Source organism: Lemur catta, chromosome 12 (genome assembly GCF_020740605.2).
Source record: "Lemur catta isolate mLemCat1 chromosome 12, mLemCat1.pri, whole genome shotgun sequence".
Taxonomy (NCBI): Eukaryota; Metazoa; Chordata; class Mammalia; order Primates; family Lemuridae; genus Lemur; species Lemur catta.
In genome coordinates, this window is record NC_059139.1 from 83,544,582 (window position 1) to 83,560,775 (window position 16,194).

The following is a 16,194-nucleotide window of genomic DNA, read 5'->3' on the forward strand; positions in this document are numbered from 1 at the left end:
AGCAGGATGTTAAGGACATGTATTGTAACACACTTAATGTGGTTTGTGCACTGTTGGACTTGCAAAAGGACATTTAATAAATATTTCTTATGAGGGTGCTTTCTGAAAGAAGAGAGTGAAAGTAATTCTCTGCCTTGGGGCAGAATTTGGGTTGTCTGGATTTGCATAATCATCACCTTGAAAAAGTGTTGCTTTACCCCAATTATAGATCCATGGAAGCTGTCTTGTCTGTGTACAGCACAGCCCTGGTGAGATCCCTCAGGGCCCCTGGTGGGCATCTGTGGACATCTGGCCTGCAGTAGGGACGGGCAAGGACAGACGGTGTAGGGAGGAGGGAGGGGACAGAATGATTACTTCTGGCAGGACAGGAAAGGCCACTTGTGACTGGTGAGGGAGCATTTCTTTGGGTTCAGAGTGATCCTCATTTCAGGTTGTTTCTCCATAAGTCTGAGGTTACTGGGTGCAAGGTGTGCATCCCAGCAGCTCCTGAGCCAGGATGTATGCCTGACCAGACCACAGAGTTAACTGCGACTTTCAGAAGGGTGCAGCCTGTTACCTTTGTGGTGGCAGGGTCACTTTCTGGAAGGTTCCACAACATTGATGTTTTCCAGATGTTTCTCCTCTTCTCCCTTCTCTGGCTGGCTATGTCTGTCTTCCTCTCTTCATTGTGCTCTTTCAGTGAAATTGAGATAACATTCTGCTAGGGTCTTAGGCATGTTAGAGTCACTCAGCAAGAGGAAGTGATTTAATATCTAGGCCTTATATTAATATTTATAGTAGCCTTCACTGCTTGTAAATAGCATAAACACTCTTTTCTGTTCAAACCCAATACTGAAATAAAACCCAAGAGTATCTTTTACAAAAATTTACTTTTAATGGTGCAGTAGTTAGTAATAATCTATGTAGTACTTATGGTTTTTAAATCACTTTTTGCTTGCATTTCTTTAATACCAGACATAAATCTGTGAAGTCAATAATACTATTTTTATCGTCATTTTACAGATGAGGAAACGTAGGCACAGGTTAAATGATTTGCATTAAGGTCACACAAATAACAAATAGAACTGAATTTAAACGGACTCTTTAAATCTCCATCTTTTGCATATTCTTTTCACTAAATTTATTGCTTTTTGCCTATGTAAATGGAAAATGAGGAAAAATTAAGCAGCTGGAAAATAAATTTATTAAAAGAATATAACTTTCCTCACAATTTCCAAATGGATCTTTCAGATATGTTACTTGAGGACGTTTTGCCTTAGGTATAGCGGTGGCAGCCCTTGTCCCCACTTCTCAGAAGGGATAACCAAGGCTCCACAGAGCTAAAGCGACTTCCTCTCAGCCCATTTAGGCGCCCTGGGCCAGACCCGGGGCAAGATTGAGATCTGTTCTCCCGCCACTGCGGCGTCTTACTCAGTCAGCATTTCAAAAGCCTGAAAACCTCCCCCTTTGGCTTTTTGAAGGAATTTACCCCGAGTTGTGGCGCGGGCAGGGAGCGGCGCTCTCCGTCTGGGTCCGGCCCCGGGGTGACCGCGGAGCGGCTGGCGCGCCGGGCGGGGGTCGCGCAAGGGTGCTCGCCCCGGGCCACCCGGTGAGCCAGCGGCCTCGTCTGCTCTCCGGGTGCAAAGGTGGGGGGTGGAGGCGGCCCCACTGTCTTCAAAAGCCCCACCCCGCCCCGCCCCCACTTGGGAGGCTGCGGTCCCTGCAACTCCATGGAGTATCCACATTACTTTCCTGCAAAACTAACGTACAAAACCCAGCAGTTTTAAAATCCCTGATTTTTGGCACGTAAGACTCCAAGTCAAGGAAAGTCAAAGAGGCGTAGAAAAATGGAACCGAAAATTACAGAAGCCCTCCTTCCACCCTATAAGCATTTATTATTCACGTGAAACTGCAGCGGGCGCCGAGATGAGACTTTTCCTTCATTGCACATTTCGGTGCGTTTGCCCCGGTCCCGGCGGCCCTGCCGGCCTCGCCCCACCTGCGGGCGCCCGGCCCGGCCACCCCCAGGTCGCCTCCGCCTCCCCAGGTCGCCCCCGCCCCGCCGCCGGCCCGGCCCCCCCAGGTCGCCTCCGCTCCCCCAGGTCGCCCCCGCCCCGCCGCCGGCCCGGCCCCCGCAGGTAGCCCCCGCCCCCCCCCCGGGTCGCCTCCTCCCCGCCGCCGGCCGGGCGCGCTCGGGGGCGGACTCCCGCCGCCCAGCTGAGACGCGATTCGTCGCTCGGGCAGAACTTTCCCCCTGAAAATCCCGGCACCGGGACCAGCCCCCCCGCCCCGGGGACGCTTTGAGTCGAGTGGCCCTCCTTCCTTTTACTTTACGTCGTGTGCGGGTTTGGGCTGGCGAGCGGGCTGGAGGCCGGCGCGAGCCCATGTCGGCGGCAGCAGCCCCGGCGGCCGCTCCCCCCGACGCTATGCACGCCGAGGGAGAGGAGTCCAGGGAAGGTACGAGCCTGATCTCCCCGGGGCCGCCGAGCGCGCGGGGAGGCGCGGGGAGGCGCGGGCGGCGCGAGCACGGACGGGGCTCCGAGGTGGGCGGCGGGCGCCCGTCTGCCTCTCCGCGCCTTCGCGGCCCCGCTGCGGCTGAGCGTGCGGAGCCCCGGCCCCGCCCGGGCTCCCTTCCCATCCCGCAGCGCTTCAGAGGGGACGGGAGGAGGGGGAGGAAGGGTCGGACCCAGTTCAGCCAGCGCGCTCAAGGCTGCTTTTCAGCTTTTTCTGGAAACGAAGGAGCCCGACTGAAGAATGCAGAAATGTGCTCGGAGAAAGGCTGCCCGCCTGCAGCAGGACGGCCGAGAGCCGGATCTCTCGCAAGAGCCCCGAGAGTCAAGGGTCCGTTGAAAAGGGGTTTCAGAAATGAGAATCACTGTAGTTTCCGGCTGAAAGGGGAAGCTGAGTGAGGGGCAGAAGTGAAAGATCTTTATTTGGGGAATGGGTTGGTTTTTTTCTTCTTCATTGCTAGCTTTTCAGCAGTGAGTTCATTTTGTTGGGGGCTTAAGGGGGCTGAAAGATATGGGGGGGGTCTTGTGTAGTTTGAAACTGAGGAGAGTTTGTTTCTAACTTTGCAAAAGCAAAGGGTTTCATTTACTCCGAACAGACGGGTGACAGGGCTGGAAAAGCTCCAAGCAAAACACAGTTATACGCTAGTGTTAGTTCGGGGAGTTTATTTGCCTGTGAGTGTTTGTATGCTTTGTTCCCTGGAACTTCACGTATACAAAAGTCGTCTTGTAAGTTGGGGGGAGGGCGTAGGAGTGGAGGTGGTTGGGGGAAATTAGAGTAAGAGGGGAGAATGTTAGAAATTGTGGAATTCCCTTTCTTGTCAAGTAGCCTCTTGGGAAACTGGTAAATTTCAAGTCAGTCATAGCAGCTCTGGCAGCAGGAGCCCCATCATTTCTCCATTTGGTAGACAGGAAGAGCCCTTGAAACTTGTCCTCTTCTGTCTTCTACTGAGTCCCCTCCCAAAGTAAAGCTCTGTGTTTCAAAATACAGTCTCTGCGAGCTGACGTTTACCTTATTATGCTGTGTGAAAGAAACAGTCAGTAAAAAGGAGGCTTGTTTAATGGAAATATGGGGCTGTCATGAATGAAAAATGACAGCCAGGAGCGTTGTGTTTAAGCTTGATGTGGAGCTTGGGGGATTAATGTTTCCTTGCTGTGGCCTCTATTCTGATAGAGCTATGTGCTGATGGATGCTTTGCTTTTATAGGTCTTTATAAGAGCAATTTATTGAAAGTCAAAAGTAGTCAAAGGCAAATAGAAGGCAAATAAGGACCAGGGCGAGAGAATCCAAGGGTGAACTTTTGTATGACTTACAAGTAGCACTTAAGGTGGCATTTCCCCCTGGTGTGTTTTCTATCTCTTTTGAGAAAAAAGGAGTGGGAAGAAAGTGGAAAACATTTCCCCAAAGTATGTATTATACCTTCCTCTAGCAACATCCACGATTTTCCCTCCTGCCCAGCTCTCTGGTTGCAAGTGTAGAAGCAGCCTGCAGGCTCGAGTGTGAAGAGGTTCAGGGGCCCCCTCTGCTTGTTCCTCACTTCCCTGCACTTCCTATCATTTCCATCATTTGCATTCTGCAGATCTGCCACAAACGGTCTGGCCTCTCTGCTTTTTAAAGAAAGCCCAGAATGTTTCTTTGAAAATAATCTGAGGTGCTCGAGTTTAAATTGATGCCAATTAGGGTAGGATATTGAATAACTCTTGAGGGAGATTAAGCAAATACCTTATTAACCAGATAGCATCATTGTAGCTTCTGCCAGGAAATCAAGGATGAGTGTCTGTGTGTTTCGTGTGTGTGTGTGTGTGTGTGTGTGTGTGTGTGTGTGTCCAGGGCAGTTCCTGCAAGACTGGTTATTAGCTGTGATCTAGAACCCTCCGTTTAGCTACCACCACCCAGACACGAAGGGAGCTGTGCTGTGTGAAGAAGTCAGTTACCTGACCTCTCTATCCTTAGTAGTCTCTCCTCTCCTCCTCTTACAGTTAGCTTTTCTTTTTTTCTTCTGGTGGACTTAACCCCGTTTAGTGTGAGCTCACCATGAGGTCTTCACAGTGTCCGTATTGCAAGAAAATTGCCTTCGGATGCTTTATGCATGATTTGCTGTAATGGGAGATATTTTTAAGTCATTATTCTGAACTGCAGTGAGAGACTAGTATACTTTGTTTGGGATTGAATCTGAAAAAAATATCAAGTCAGACTCAGAAGTCCTTGGAGGCCAACATATTTGTGTATATGCATGAATGTAGACGCAAATGACTGGGGATATTGTTAAGCCCTCGTAGCTTAGAACGTACTTGACTCCGTGCCAGGGGTGCTGAACCTCCGTCCCCAGCCTATAGCCACCTCCTAAAGAATTGATTCCCTTTTGCCTGCTCACCAATGAATAGGTGATTGTGCTTGGGTATTGAGCGGAGAAAAATAATCCAGGCTTTGCTCTATTAAAAACTGAATGAGTTTAAGATATCCAGACATACATGAATAGGAAAGTGAGGGAAATGAAGAAACTCACTTTATTAGCAAGGGGAATGCCATTGAGAAGAGGATCTCAGCGGTTTCCAGCGGATGGGGAGATAGGCTGATAGCCACATATTTGGCATTCAGTTGCTTCCTGTTGAGTAAATTGCTTAATTATGAAGTAGCAAAAGTGAGTGGCAGTTGAGATCTCTGAGGATCTTTCCAGTGCTGAGCATCAAAGCATCCGGGGCTGCTTTGCCCTGGTTGTTGCGACTTTAGTTCCAGAAATTGAAAAAGCCATTGTGGAGGGGGGTCACTTTGTGAGGAGTTGGAAAAGAGGGAGGTTGAGTGGCCAGTGAGTTCAGTTTCCTCCTCCATTGCCCATGGTAGCCGTTTCCCGCCACCACCTCACCCAGTTCTCTCATGCCTCACCAGGCCTGCTATTTCACAAAGAAAACAGTAGCCATTAGATAACTCTCTCAACTTCCTGCTCCCAGACTGCCAGACTCACCTTCATCCACACCCACCCTCCCGGTGCACTGCTACTGCGGAGTGCCACTCCTTCCATCCTGGGCTCCTCCCGCACTAGTCAGCCCATGTCTTGCCTGGCTCCTTCCCTTCTGCGCGTAGGTGAGCCCAAGCTCCCCATTCCAGGGCTTCGGCACTTGATGATATTTCTGTCCCAGATCTCCTTCTCTCCACCTGGCCTTGGTCAGCTCCTCAGAGAGGATTTTTCTGATCCCCGTCACCCTCCCTGGCAGTCCCTATTCCTTTCCTTGGTGGCACTCACCATGCTGTCTAGCATCTCTCCTCTTTTAGACCAAAGCTCTGGAAGGAAAGACCATGTCTGTTCTATTTCCCGTTATATCTCCAGGACCTGTGCAGTAACAGGTGCTCATTAAACAGCGTGGATTGAATGAATGAATGATCTCCATTCTTTAAACGTAATCCTTGGCACTTTGTCCAATTTGGGGTATTGCTTATCTCTCCTTTAAAATGAACTTTAAAAGTAAAACAAACTTTTGCCTCGTTCCTCTTTGCGTACTCTTTGCCATCCCTCATCCTACTGAGGTCTTCTCCCCCTGCCTTGCCAAAAATTGCATTTGCCAAAACCACCAGTCACTTCCCAGATGCTAAAAATCACCAAGGACCCTGCATTCATATTTTTTTATCTCTATCTCCAATCTCACCTTTTTTTTTAATTGCATTTGACACTAAGAGACCAGATTCCCTGCAATCTTAAAGTTCTTCCTTGGTTCCTATGACACTACACTCTCCTGGTCTCCCTTTTTTTTTTTCTAGCTGTTTCATTTTAATCTCCTGGACCTCTAGCCTGTGCCTTTTCTAGGAACCCTCTGTACAGCCAACCTCCTCGTGGACATGATGCTTTGAATGTCTCACAAGCATCTCAAATTCAGCAGTTCTAAACTGAGCCCATCCTTTCCTACTATCCACCGATCTGATCCTCCTTCTGTATTCTCACCATCATCCCCCTTTTTGTGGCTTCCAAAGTACATACCTGGACGTTGTCCTTAATTCTGCCCTGTCCTTAATCTTCTACTTCCAATTGTTCACCAGGACCTGGCACTTTATCTTCCTCATTATCTGTTGAATGCATCTTCTTCTCTTTATTTCCCCTGTCCCTGCCTTGGTCCAAGACCTCAGCATTTGTACCATAATTGTATAACCACATCTGTCATCAAGGTTCTTGGTTGCAAGAAATAGAATTTTAAATTTGTTGGAGGAATATTGGGTATTTCACACATCCACTAAAGGGCTGGAAAACGAGCCTCTGAAAAACGCATTAGGAAGTACAGGGACCCAAGAACCATGTGGTGAGGGCCTCACCGCTGCCTTCAGTGCTTCTGTATGTTTCAGTTCTGTCACTGCTGGGACTCCAGATGTGGCTGAATATTTGTTCATCCTTAACATTTAAAATCCCAGACATAAGTTGCTGTGGGAGAAAGAACTTCCAGTTCCAGCTTTGGTCGTGGGAGATAGGCATCTGCCTTCCACAGCCACTTGCAAATAGGAGTTTCTCCAAAATGGGAAGGGAGTTCCAACACGGATCTCCAAAACAACAACAAATATCTACCGCACCAGTTGACTGGCCTGTCCAGCCGTGGTGTTGCCTTGTTTATTTACGTCCTCATTTCCTCAACAAATGCTGTTTCCCTTGTAGGGTCACTCTCTTGCCTTTCCTCCAGTGGGTCATGTCTCCAACCAGACACGTTTTGGGGGAGATGCTTTTTCAGGGCGTTCCCACAGCTCCCTATACTTCCCTCAGTTGTACCATGTTTTCACCCTGTGTTAGGGTTATTAGTTTTCGTTTGCCTCTATTTCATTATGACTTTTTGACAGCAAGGTCTATGGATTTTTTTTTTTCCCTGACTCCCCAGGGCCAGACCTAAGACCTCTCATCCAGGAGGGCCTCATAAAGCCTTACGAAATTAATTAATTAATTTTAATTTTACATGATTTGTTAAAACATGATATGTTGAAACTTCTTAGAGCAGTGCTTAGAAGTTGTCTGGCCTCACTTTATAGGAATAGTGCTTTCCAAACCTACAGGACAAACCTATTTAGGGTTTCTGAAATTTTCCACTAAAGTACTGTTAATAGCAGAGGCAAAACAAGCATGTGTCTTTGATCACTGGGGTCAGGGCCCAAAGTGGCTTGCCAGCGTCTCAAATTTCCTTGAAGACTGGAGAAGCCGTATTGAAACTGAAATGTATTGAGCTCTTCCATATGCCAGACATGGTGGAAGGCACCTTTTTGTGTGTATTATCTCATTTAATACCTGCATAATAACTCTTTGTGTTCATTCTACTTAATAACCAAGAAAACTGATATTCAGAGAAGTTAAAAACTGTACCCTAAAATCATAAAGCTGGAAACAGTGGAATAAGGATTTGAACTGAGGCCAGCTAACTATAGAGCCTGTGCTTTTAACCCTCATGCAGTACTTCCAGTAAAGCCAAAAGCTGCCCTCCCCCTTCCTAAAGTAAACTTGGCACTCACGAAGATGTTTTGTGTGTTTTGTGTTTGCTTGTACCCCAGTTTGAGAAGCCAGGAGTGGAGAGACCATGTGTCTTACAGGAGAAAGAAGAGCCCAGGCCCTGGCTCTGCAGCTGCGCAGGGTCACAGGCAGGAATTCTCAAGTGCATCCTGCTAGCCCCTAGAAGATCTAGGAGTCCTGCAGAGCTGGGTAGGAGATGCCCAGAGCGCACTAAAGTGAGGGGTACCCAAGCACCAGGGGGCGAGGGAAGGACCTCACTTCCTCCCAGTGGCCAACTTGAGAACGGAGAACACAGACTCCCCTGGTCATTGACAGGAGACGAGGTTCATTTGCCTGTGTGTTGTGTTGTAACAAATGGGCTACTTTGTAGCATCTGCTAAGTTTCAAGTTGCTTCACAATCTACAAGATGTGTATACACACCTGAGTGACTCTCAGCATAATGGTATTGCACTTGGTCAGTCTGTCATATCTCCTGATGATAACATATGAATTCTTTGGGGTTTATGCATTGGCCTTGTACTCTCAATTGTAGCCCTCCTTGGTTTAAATACCATTTAAAAGGAGCTGGCCGGGCGCGGTGGCTCACGCCTGTAATCCTAGCACTCTGGGAGGCTGAGGCGGGTGGATCGCTCGAGGTCAGGAGTTCGAGACCAGCCTGAGCAAGAGTGAGACCCCGTCTCTACTAAAAATAGAAATAAAAATTATCTGGCCAACTAAAAATATATATACAAAAAATTAGCTGGGCATGGTGGCGCATGCCTGTAGTCCCAGCTACTCGGGAGGCTGAGGCAGAAGGATCGCTTGAGCCCAGGAGTCTGAGGTTGCTGTGAGCTAGGCTGACGCCACGGCACTCACTCTAGCCCGGGCAACAGAGTGAGACGCTGTCTCAAAAAAATAAATAAATAAATAAAAGGAGCTTAACCTGTTTCTCAGTACTTCGGCAGTGGTTTCTTCGGGCTCCAGGTCACCCCAGTGGGTTGGTCAGGAAGCTCATTTTGATCGGTCAGCTTGCCAGTCGAGTGACTGTGGTCAGCGTAGTGCCGGGACAGCCGTGTGCCTGAAGGCTGCCCCCCAGCGCACTGTGCCAGCAGGCATCCTTGCAGAACCTTTGGGGCCTCAGGATCAGCATCACCCCCCTGCCCCCACCCTCTGGTGATTATAACTCTTTGGGGGAAAGGAAAAGTAGAGATTTCCCCTAGAAAGAATGGGAGAGTGGGACCCATACCTGGCCGAGTATCGTAGAGGATAAAAGTTCAGTTGTTCCATGGTGGTGATTAATATCTTCTATAATAAAGAGTCTCAGAGAACACCGTGTAGTGTTCTCACTGTTTTAACCTCACGTGATGTGGCAGCTTGTACAACATCATTCATTGCTAAGCATTACTTTTTCTTCTCCATTCCCTCCTTTCCTCGGCCCTTGCTGTGCAGAGGAATGAGGAGGAAAGGAGGCTAAAGCTGGTGAGAGCGCCTGGTGCTGCTGACCTTGATGTCATGCATAATGTAAAAGGTACTGCATATGCTCTCAAACACCGGACTTTGACGTGATTGTCTGTTCCCTTTATGTAGTCATTAGCCTTGCAGTGTGGTGTGCTGACGAGGACTAAAAGTGGAAAATCCATTTCAAGATCTGTCGTACTTTCTCCTGTATAGTGGACGTCACTCGATAACTTGCCTTGCCTGACACCTCTAGCTCCGTAACCTTAAACACATTTGGGGCTTTTTCTTCCCCACTTCTGAAATTTTCATCAGACTGCGTATGCATCATATTCATTTCTTGCCCCCAAATTGTGATGCCATTGAACAGTCAGGATTGCATGGATGATTAAATTTCCTGATCCCGGCTGTTGGTAATCCAGGAAGTAGCCAAAAAGTGGGTGGGTGAAAAGAGAATGTAGTAGGGCCAGAAAATCTCAGGACCCAATGATTTCATTTCAAAATAATGCAGAGTCGCTGGATTTGCCACAAACCATTTATTTATCAACATTTTTGTCTTTTTACTAACCACTTGGAAATCAGTGAGATGAGCGTGGTTGTATACCTCTCTTCATTTTGGGGATTGTTCTTAAAAATGTAGTGTAAACTGAATTAAAACCAAATCATATGTATATCTTTAATGTTTAAAGAAGGCCTACAGTGAGAAGTCTTTTGTAATTAAAATTATTACCTCCTACAAATACACATAGAATCACCATGAGGCAGAGTTAAAAGCAACTTTGCAGATCTTTTTGTCTAACCTCTTCATTTAGAGGCACTGAGGCCTAGCAAGGTGATTACCAGACCCTTTCTAACCTCTTTAGTGAGTGATTTGCAAGCAAGGATTTTTGCAAACACAGGTTTTAGCTTTATGGAATTTTTTTTTTTTTTTTTGGTGAGATCTCCTTGAAGCAGGACAGACCGAATCTGTTTGTGTAGGTGCCATTCACTACCTTTTGGGGCAGTTTATGAAACCTAAATGGAATATTTGAACAAATGGAGATTTTCTATTTCACATTCTTTTGCGTTTAACTCAGGAGAGTAAAAGATGAGGCATCGTGAAATAAACTTTAGCTCTGCAAGTAGATCCAATTAGATCCTGAGGTTTGAAAGTGGTAGACCAAGTGAGAGGGAGGTAAACAGTGAGCTCACTTGTTTTCATTCCTTTGAGAATATCATTCAGGAAAAATTAGCTGTCGAGGGTGCTGGCTGGGTAGGCACGCTCACCCTTGCGGAGCAGGTATGATGTGTGTGGGTGGGAAGGGAGTCGGCATCCTGCCGTGGACGTGCTGTTGCAGGCGCAGGTGTGCATCCCACGGGCTCACCCGCCCCGGGGCGCTCTGCAGGGCCTGGCACATCTGGAGTCAGAACACCTTTCTCAGGAGGCAGCTGTGGGGCCCTAGCCCACTGCTCCCCTGACCTCTGAAAGAGCAATTGCTTCAATCTTGTTCTAAGGGCTACAATAGGCTCCTGGAGTGTTAAGCCCTCGTCTGTTCAAGTCAGGGTTGACTGTCAAGAAGAGAATAAGCAATTCATGAACTTTCCTTCTGGTCTGATTTGCTGTTTATTGTGCTTGATGCCAGCTCAACCGGCTCTGGTGTGTGTGTTCATGTGGCCCACTCAGCGAGGCTGAGGAACTGGGGACCGGAGGCGTCCCTAGAAGCACAGGCTGTTCTGCCTTCTGTGGACAGTCCAGTAAACTCCTGCTTCTGGGGTACAGCCCGTCTCCCTTGCCCACTGCTGCCTTCCCTGGGCCTCAGGTATCCACAGCAACAAATGTTAACGAAGCCAGTGCCTCCGTGCAGGCCTGTGGAGGCCAAGATGTGTGTGTGGATGACCCTGCCCTCAGGGAACTTCTGGCTCAGGGCATCACAATGGCACATTGGCATTCATGGGGCAAAAATACATGATGGGAGCTTAGGATCAGACATTGGACCCAATGAGAAGCCGGAAGAGAGATTATTCACCAAAAGTCATGATGGGCAGCAGCGACTTCCCAGGCGGGTAGCTTGTACTTCGGCTAGGTCCCTTAAGCAAGTGGAGAGGAAAAGAAGAAAGTGTGACGGACAGGGAGCCTGCGTGTGCTGTGTGCTGGGATCAGGACGTTTACAGAAGGTGGAGTGCAGGGTTCGTAGCAGCACATGGGCCCAGAGGAGAAGCTGGGCTTCCCGGGGGCACTACAGGTAACAGACAAAGCACTGGCAGTCGGGAGACTGGCTCTACTTTTGACTTTGCCCCTGGTTGTCTGTGCAACCCTCAATAGCTACTTAATCTCTCGGAACTTCCGCTTCCTCATTAGAAAAGTGGGAACGTTGGTGTTAGACTAAAGCATGCCCCAGATACAAAACAATTATTTTAAGGAAGTGGAGAGCTTTGAGCCAGATGAAAGAGGGCAGATGCAAAGTAGTGTTTTAGGAATACCAGGCTGGCAAGAACCATGAGTTGGTCTGGAGGACCAGACCGAGCCTGTGTTTAGGAGCCCGGGCAAGAATGCGTGTGACTGTCCAGTCACAAGGGGAGAGTTGGTTCCCCTTATGTGATCTCTGAGGGAAAGGCTATAGAGAAAGGAGATTCAGCCTCTGAGAGCACCGACTTCTATAGGCAGAAGAGGAAGATGGAACCAATGAAGGAAACAGAAATGGAGCAGCTCAAGAGGCAGAAAGAAACGAGGGGAGGACAGGGCTCTAGAAGCGGGGAAGAGCAGAGGCGCGTGGAGGCAGTGGTCAGCCCCGTCTGCAGGGAAACACGGAGAAGACCGCGCGGCCTCCTTTCCTGGGCTCAGCTAAAGCCGGGAGCCTGGGTTTGAGGAGCTCACTGTAAGGGATGGGAACACATGGGTATTCATTCAGTATTTAGTGGGTGACTAAGGGAGTGGGAGAAGGCAGGCGGGGCCCAGGGGGTGACCGCCCCTGCTGTGAGCAGGTGCCCCAGCCTCCTGAGAGCTGACGTCCTCTCCATTTCTGTGCTTTCCAAGTCCTGGTTGCCAGCACATTCCTTTCCTGATCACCTTTTCATCACCTCTGACCAGTGTTTCGAAGAGCCTTGCCTGCAGGCCTCTCCCTGTGGCGTCACACAAAATAAGCACTGGTGCATGAGGGCAACAGCTGAATACAGGCAGAAAATTTAATTTACCTTAAGAAAGAAAAAAAAAGTGTTTTCCTATGCACTCACAGCACTCTGACACCAAACGTGGGAGAGTTTTTCCCACACCAACTAATTTTCCAATTCTTGGCAGACGTTGACTGGGTATCCTGTAATTTAACTCAATTGTGACCGTAACTGCCCCGAGTTAGGGCAGGCCCCACAGGTTAAAGGCTTAGTCCTACAAGACTAAGTCCCACTTCAGATACCAATTTTGCAAGTCCAGGCCGCCTGTGTTTTTGACCAACTGGCTGTAAATTGGGGGTTCTCATGACCCCTTCCTCAGGATAAATAATTTTCTAGAACAGCCCACAAAACTCAGGGAAACATTTACTGGTTTATTATAAAGGAGGTAGGCCGGGTGTGGTGGCTTATACCTGTATGTAATCCCAGCACTTTGGGTGGCTGAGGCGGGAGGATTGCTTGAGGCCAGGAATTCAAGACCAACCTGACCAGCATAACAAGACCTCATCGCTACAAAAAATAGAAAAATTAGCCAGATGTGGTGGTGTACACCTGTAATCCCACCTACTCAGGAGGCTAAGGCAGGAAGATTGCTTGAACCCAGGAGTTCAAGGTTACAGTGAGCTATGATCACGTCACTGCACTCTAGCCTGGCAACAGAGTAAGACCGTGTCTCGAATGAATGAATGAATGAAAGAGTCTCGGGAAGAGCTAAAGATGAGAGGTGCATAGGACAAGGTGTGGTGGAGGGCCGAGAGCTTCCATGCAGCCTGCCAGCACCTCCATGTGGGATCAGCTCATTGGCCATTGGTGATTGAACTCAATCTCCAGCCCCTCTCCAGTGCCCAGAGTTGGGGGGCTGAAAGCTTTAACTCTCTACTCACTTGGTGGGTTCCTCTGGTAACCAACCAGTCCCCATTCTGGTTTCTGAGTCACTTCATTAACATAAACTCAGGTAAGATTGGAAGGGACTTATTATGAATAACAAGACACCCCTCTCACATCTGTCACTCAGGAAATTCCAAGGATTTTAGGAACTCTGCCAGGAATTGGGGACCAAGACCAAATATTATAACAAAAGATGTACCTGTTGCTCTTATCATTTAGGAAATTCCAAGGGTTTTAGGAGCTCTGGCCAGAAGCGATGGGCAAAGACCAAATATATATATATTTTTTTTTTTTGAGTTTTTTTTTTTTAGAAACAGGGTCTCATTGTGTTACCCAGGCTAGACTGCAGTGGCATGATCATAGTTCACTGCAGCCTGAAACTCCTGGGCTCAAGTGATTCTCCTGACTCAGCGTCCCAAAGTGCTGGGATTACAGGTGTGAGCCACCATGCCCAACCTATGTTTCTTATCATATCACAATACCACACACGGTTCTTTATACTAGGGAAAAGCTTTGGCCACTGAGAATCAGAGAACTTTTCTCTCTTCCCTTTCACCTTCACTTCTTTCTCCTCATGCTTTTTCTTCTGCTCATGTTATGGAAAACCACTGATGCTTCTGCTAGGGGTACCCTAGATTTGGCATATAATCTGGAACTCTTAGGACTTTATTCTTATACATATTAAGTAGAATTTGGGCCATTCTAAGCTGAACCATTCTGAAAAATTTTAAATTTCTGCTAAAGTGGTAAGCAGTTGTCACACCAGCGGAAATATGCCAGATGTCTTATCCCCTTATAAGAACCAATGAGATAATGTTTGTGCAAACCCCAGTGCTCAGACAGCTTCACTCAGGAGGTGCGGGATAAATAAGGAGGTTTATAATCCCACTCGAAGACAGAACCCTGCCCAGGCCTGCCTAGTCACTCAACTAAGAAGTCCTCATTTCACGTTCTCTAAAAAGCAGCGAAGAAGGGTGGCCTTGCCCCAAGAAACGTTTTCCTCCTGTAAAGTTATTTGATAAAAGTAAATATTAGTGCATTGAGCGTTCTCCTATTTTTAAGCACCCTTAAAGGGGTGAAGATGAGACCTGACTAAGTCAGGTATGAAATATCTGGAATGAAAGTGCACCCCTCCTCCGTATCACAAGCGTAAACATTGGACTCAGAGTCTTACGAGTAAAGAAATAACTAAAGAAGGAGTCTCTCGGGAGAGTTTTCCACGAGGTGGAATTCAGGGGTGGGTAGCACCTACTGAAGAGGAGGGAAGGAACTATTGGTAAACCAGAACAGGGAAGGAAGTCCAGGGAGTGGCCATTGGCAGACTCCAAAGTTTCAAGGGCACAGCGAGGGAGAAGTAGTGAGTGCGTGGGAGCAGTGGGAGTAAGAGGGCTGAGAGCCACAGGGTGGGCTGCAGGCCTGAAGCAGAGCGTCCAAGGGAAGAAGTAGGAGTGTGGAGAGACAGCAGGGGAGGAGGGAGGAAACGACTCCAAAATTAAAAAAAAAAAAAAAAACAAAGTAACTTGTGCAAAACCGGAGAGGTGAGGAGACCACTGTGACTGAGGTAGTCGTGTCAGTTTGCTTATTTTGTTGGTTTTGCAGTGAACACGAGGTGGTTGGGGCGCTCTTCTCCCAAGTCCTGGCCAGACCTGGAGCCATTGGAAGGGTGGTGTTTGGAGGACACAAGGGTCCAGTTCTTCCCGGGCCGGCTCAGTGCAACAAGGACGCGGGCCTGAGCAGCGCGGCTGCCCTGCCAGCTGCCACACGGGCCGGGCAGAGCCGGGGCTGCGCTGTGTTGGCCTGGATTTCTAGTAACTTTCTTCCTGGGTTATAAACATGATTTCCTCAAAAAAGCTGGCAAACAGCGGATGATGGAATTGGAAAAGCGCTGGTGCCAGCCTGCGGGAATCATCTCAAAGCTGCCTGCTCATCCTGCTGTAGGTTTTCTGGGTGGCGAGTGGTGCGTGGCTTTGGAGGGACAGAGCCATCACCCTCTGCCAGCGAGGCTGTCCCTAACTTCGGGGCGCAGGAGTGGGGTGAGGGGAACCCCCTCATGAACAAGTCTGATGCTAAGCAGGCTGGCTGAAGAATTTCAGGCAGAGGGTTTTTATGCGTAGAGGCGGTTTAAATTATTTGGCTCACTCCACCATAGCTCTGACTTGATGGTCAAGCTGATAACCCCAGAGGCACAGGAGAGATTCCTTGACATTCCTGTCCTTGCCACCCATCCTGGCCTGCTGTGGGGTCGGCCTCTGTGTGGCTGGTGAAGGGCCTGGGGGAGGGAGGCGTTGCTTGTGTTTCTCAGCAGTGCAGCTTCAGCCGGCTTGTTTCAACACGTCGGGGTTAATCAGGTAGGTTATAATTGCTGCTGGGAGAGGCAACCTCGCTGAAGCCTGACACAGCCCTCAGGGTTGCTGAGGAAAGGGTCATCCTGCAATCCTTAATTGTTTTCCTTTCTTTCCCAAAGATAGGTTCTTAAGGTAACATTATGATCAACAGAGCAGTTGATAACAGACATCCCCGGTCTGTTTCAGTCCCCTGCATTCCTGTCTCTAAAATTCCCAGGCGACCCTTCCTTTGAAATGTCATTGGACCAAATGAAAAGAAAAAAAGGAATAAATAGATTTTTTGTTGTTGTTTAGTTCCTTGAGTCATTCCACAGTCTTAGGCATTTTTGTAAACGAAAATGTGGAATGTCAACCGGACTGTTTAGTCACAGAGGATGGGAGTGGGAGAACTGCTACATGTGGTAGTAGTGCTTCAACAGCACAAA

At 48.4% G+C, this 16,194-nt stretch overlaps 1 protein-coding gene across 4 annotated transcripts in view; it reads left to right on the forward strand.

Moving 5' to 3' along the window:
• Positions 1-16,194, forward strand: part of TNFAIP8 (TNF alpha induced protein 8) — a 119,072-nt gene that overhangs the window by 77,046 nt on the left and 25,832 nt on the right. The window contains exon 1 of one of the 4 annotated variants that reach the window (XM_045566148.1): positions 2,139-2,436. The exons of the other annotated variants lie outside the window; for them this stretch is intronic. Within the exon in view, the coding sequence (XP_045422104.1) occupies positions 2,364-2,436 (73 nt within the window). The 5' untranslated portion in view covers positions 2,139-2,363. Of the gene's footprint in view, positions 1-2,138; positions 2,437-16,194 lie in introns of those variants that run through there. 4 annotated transcript variants of the gene reach the window in all.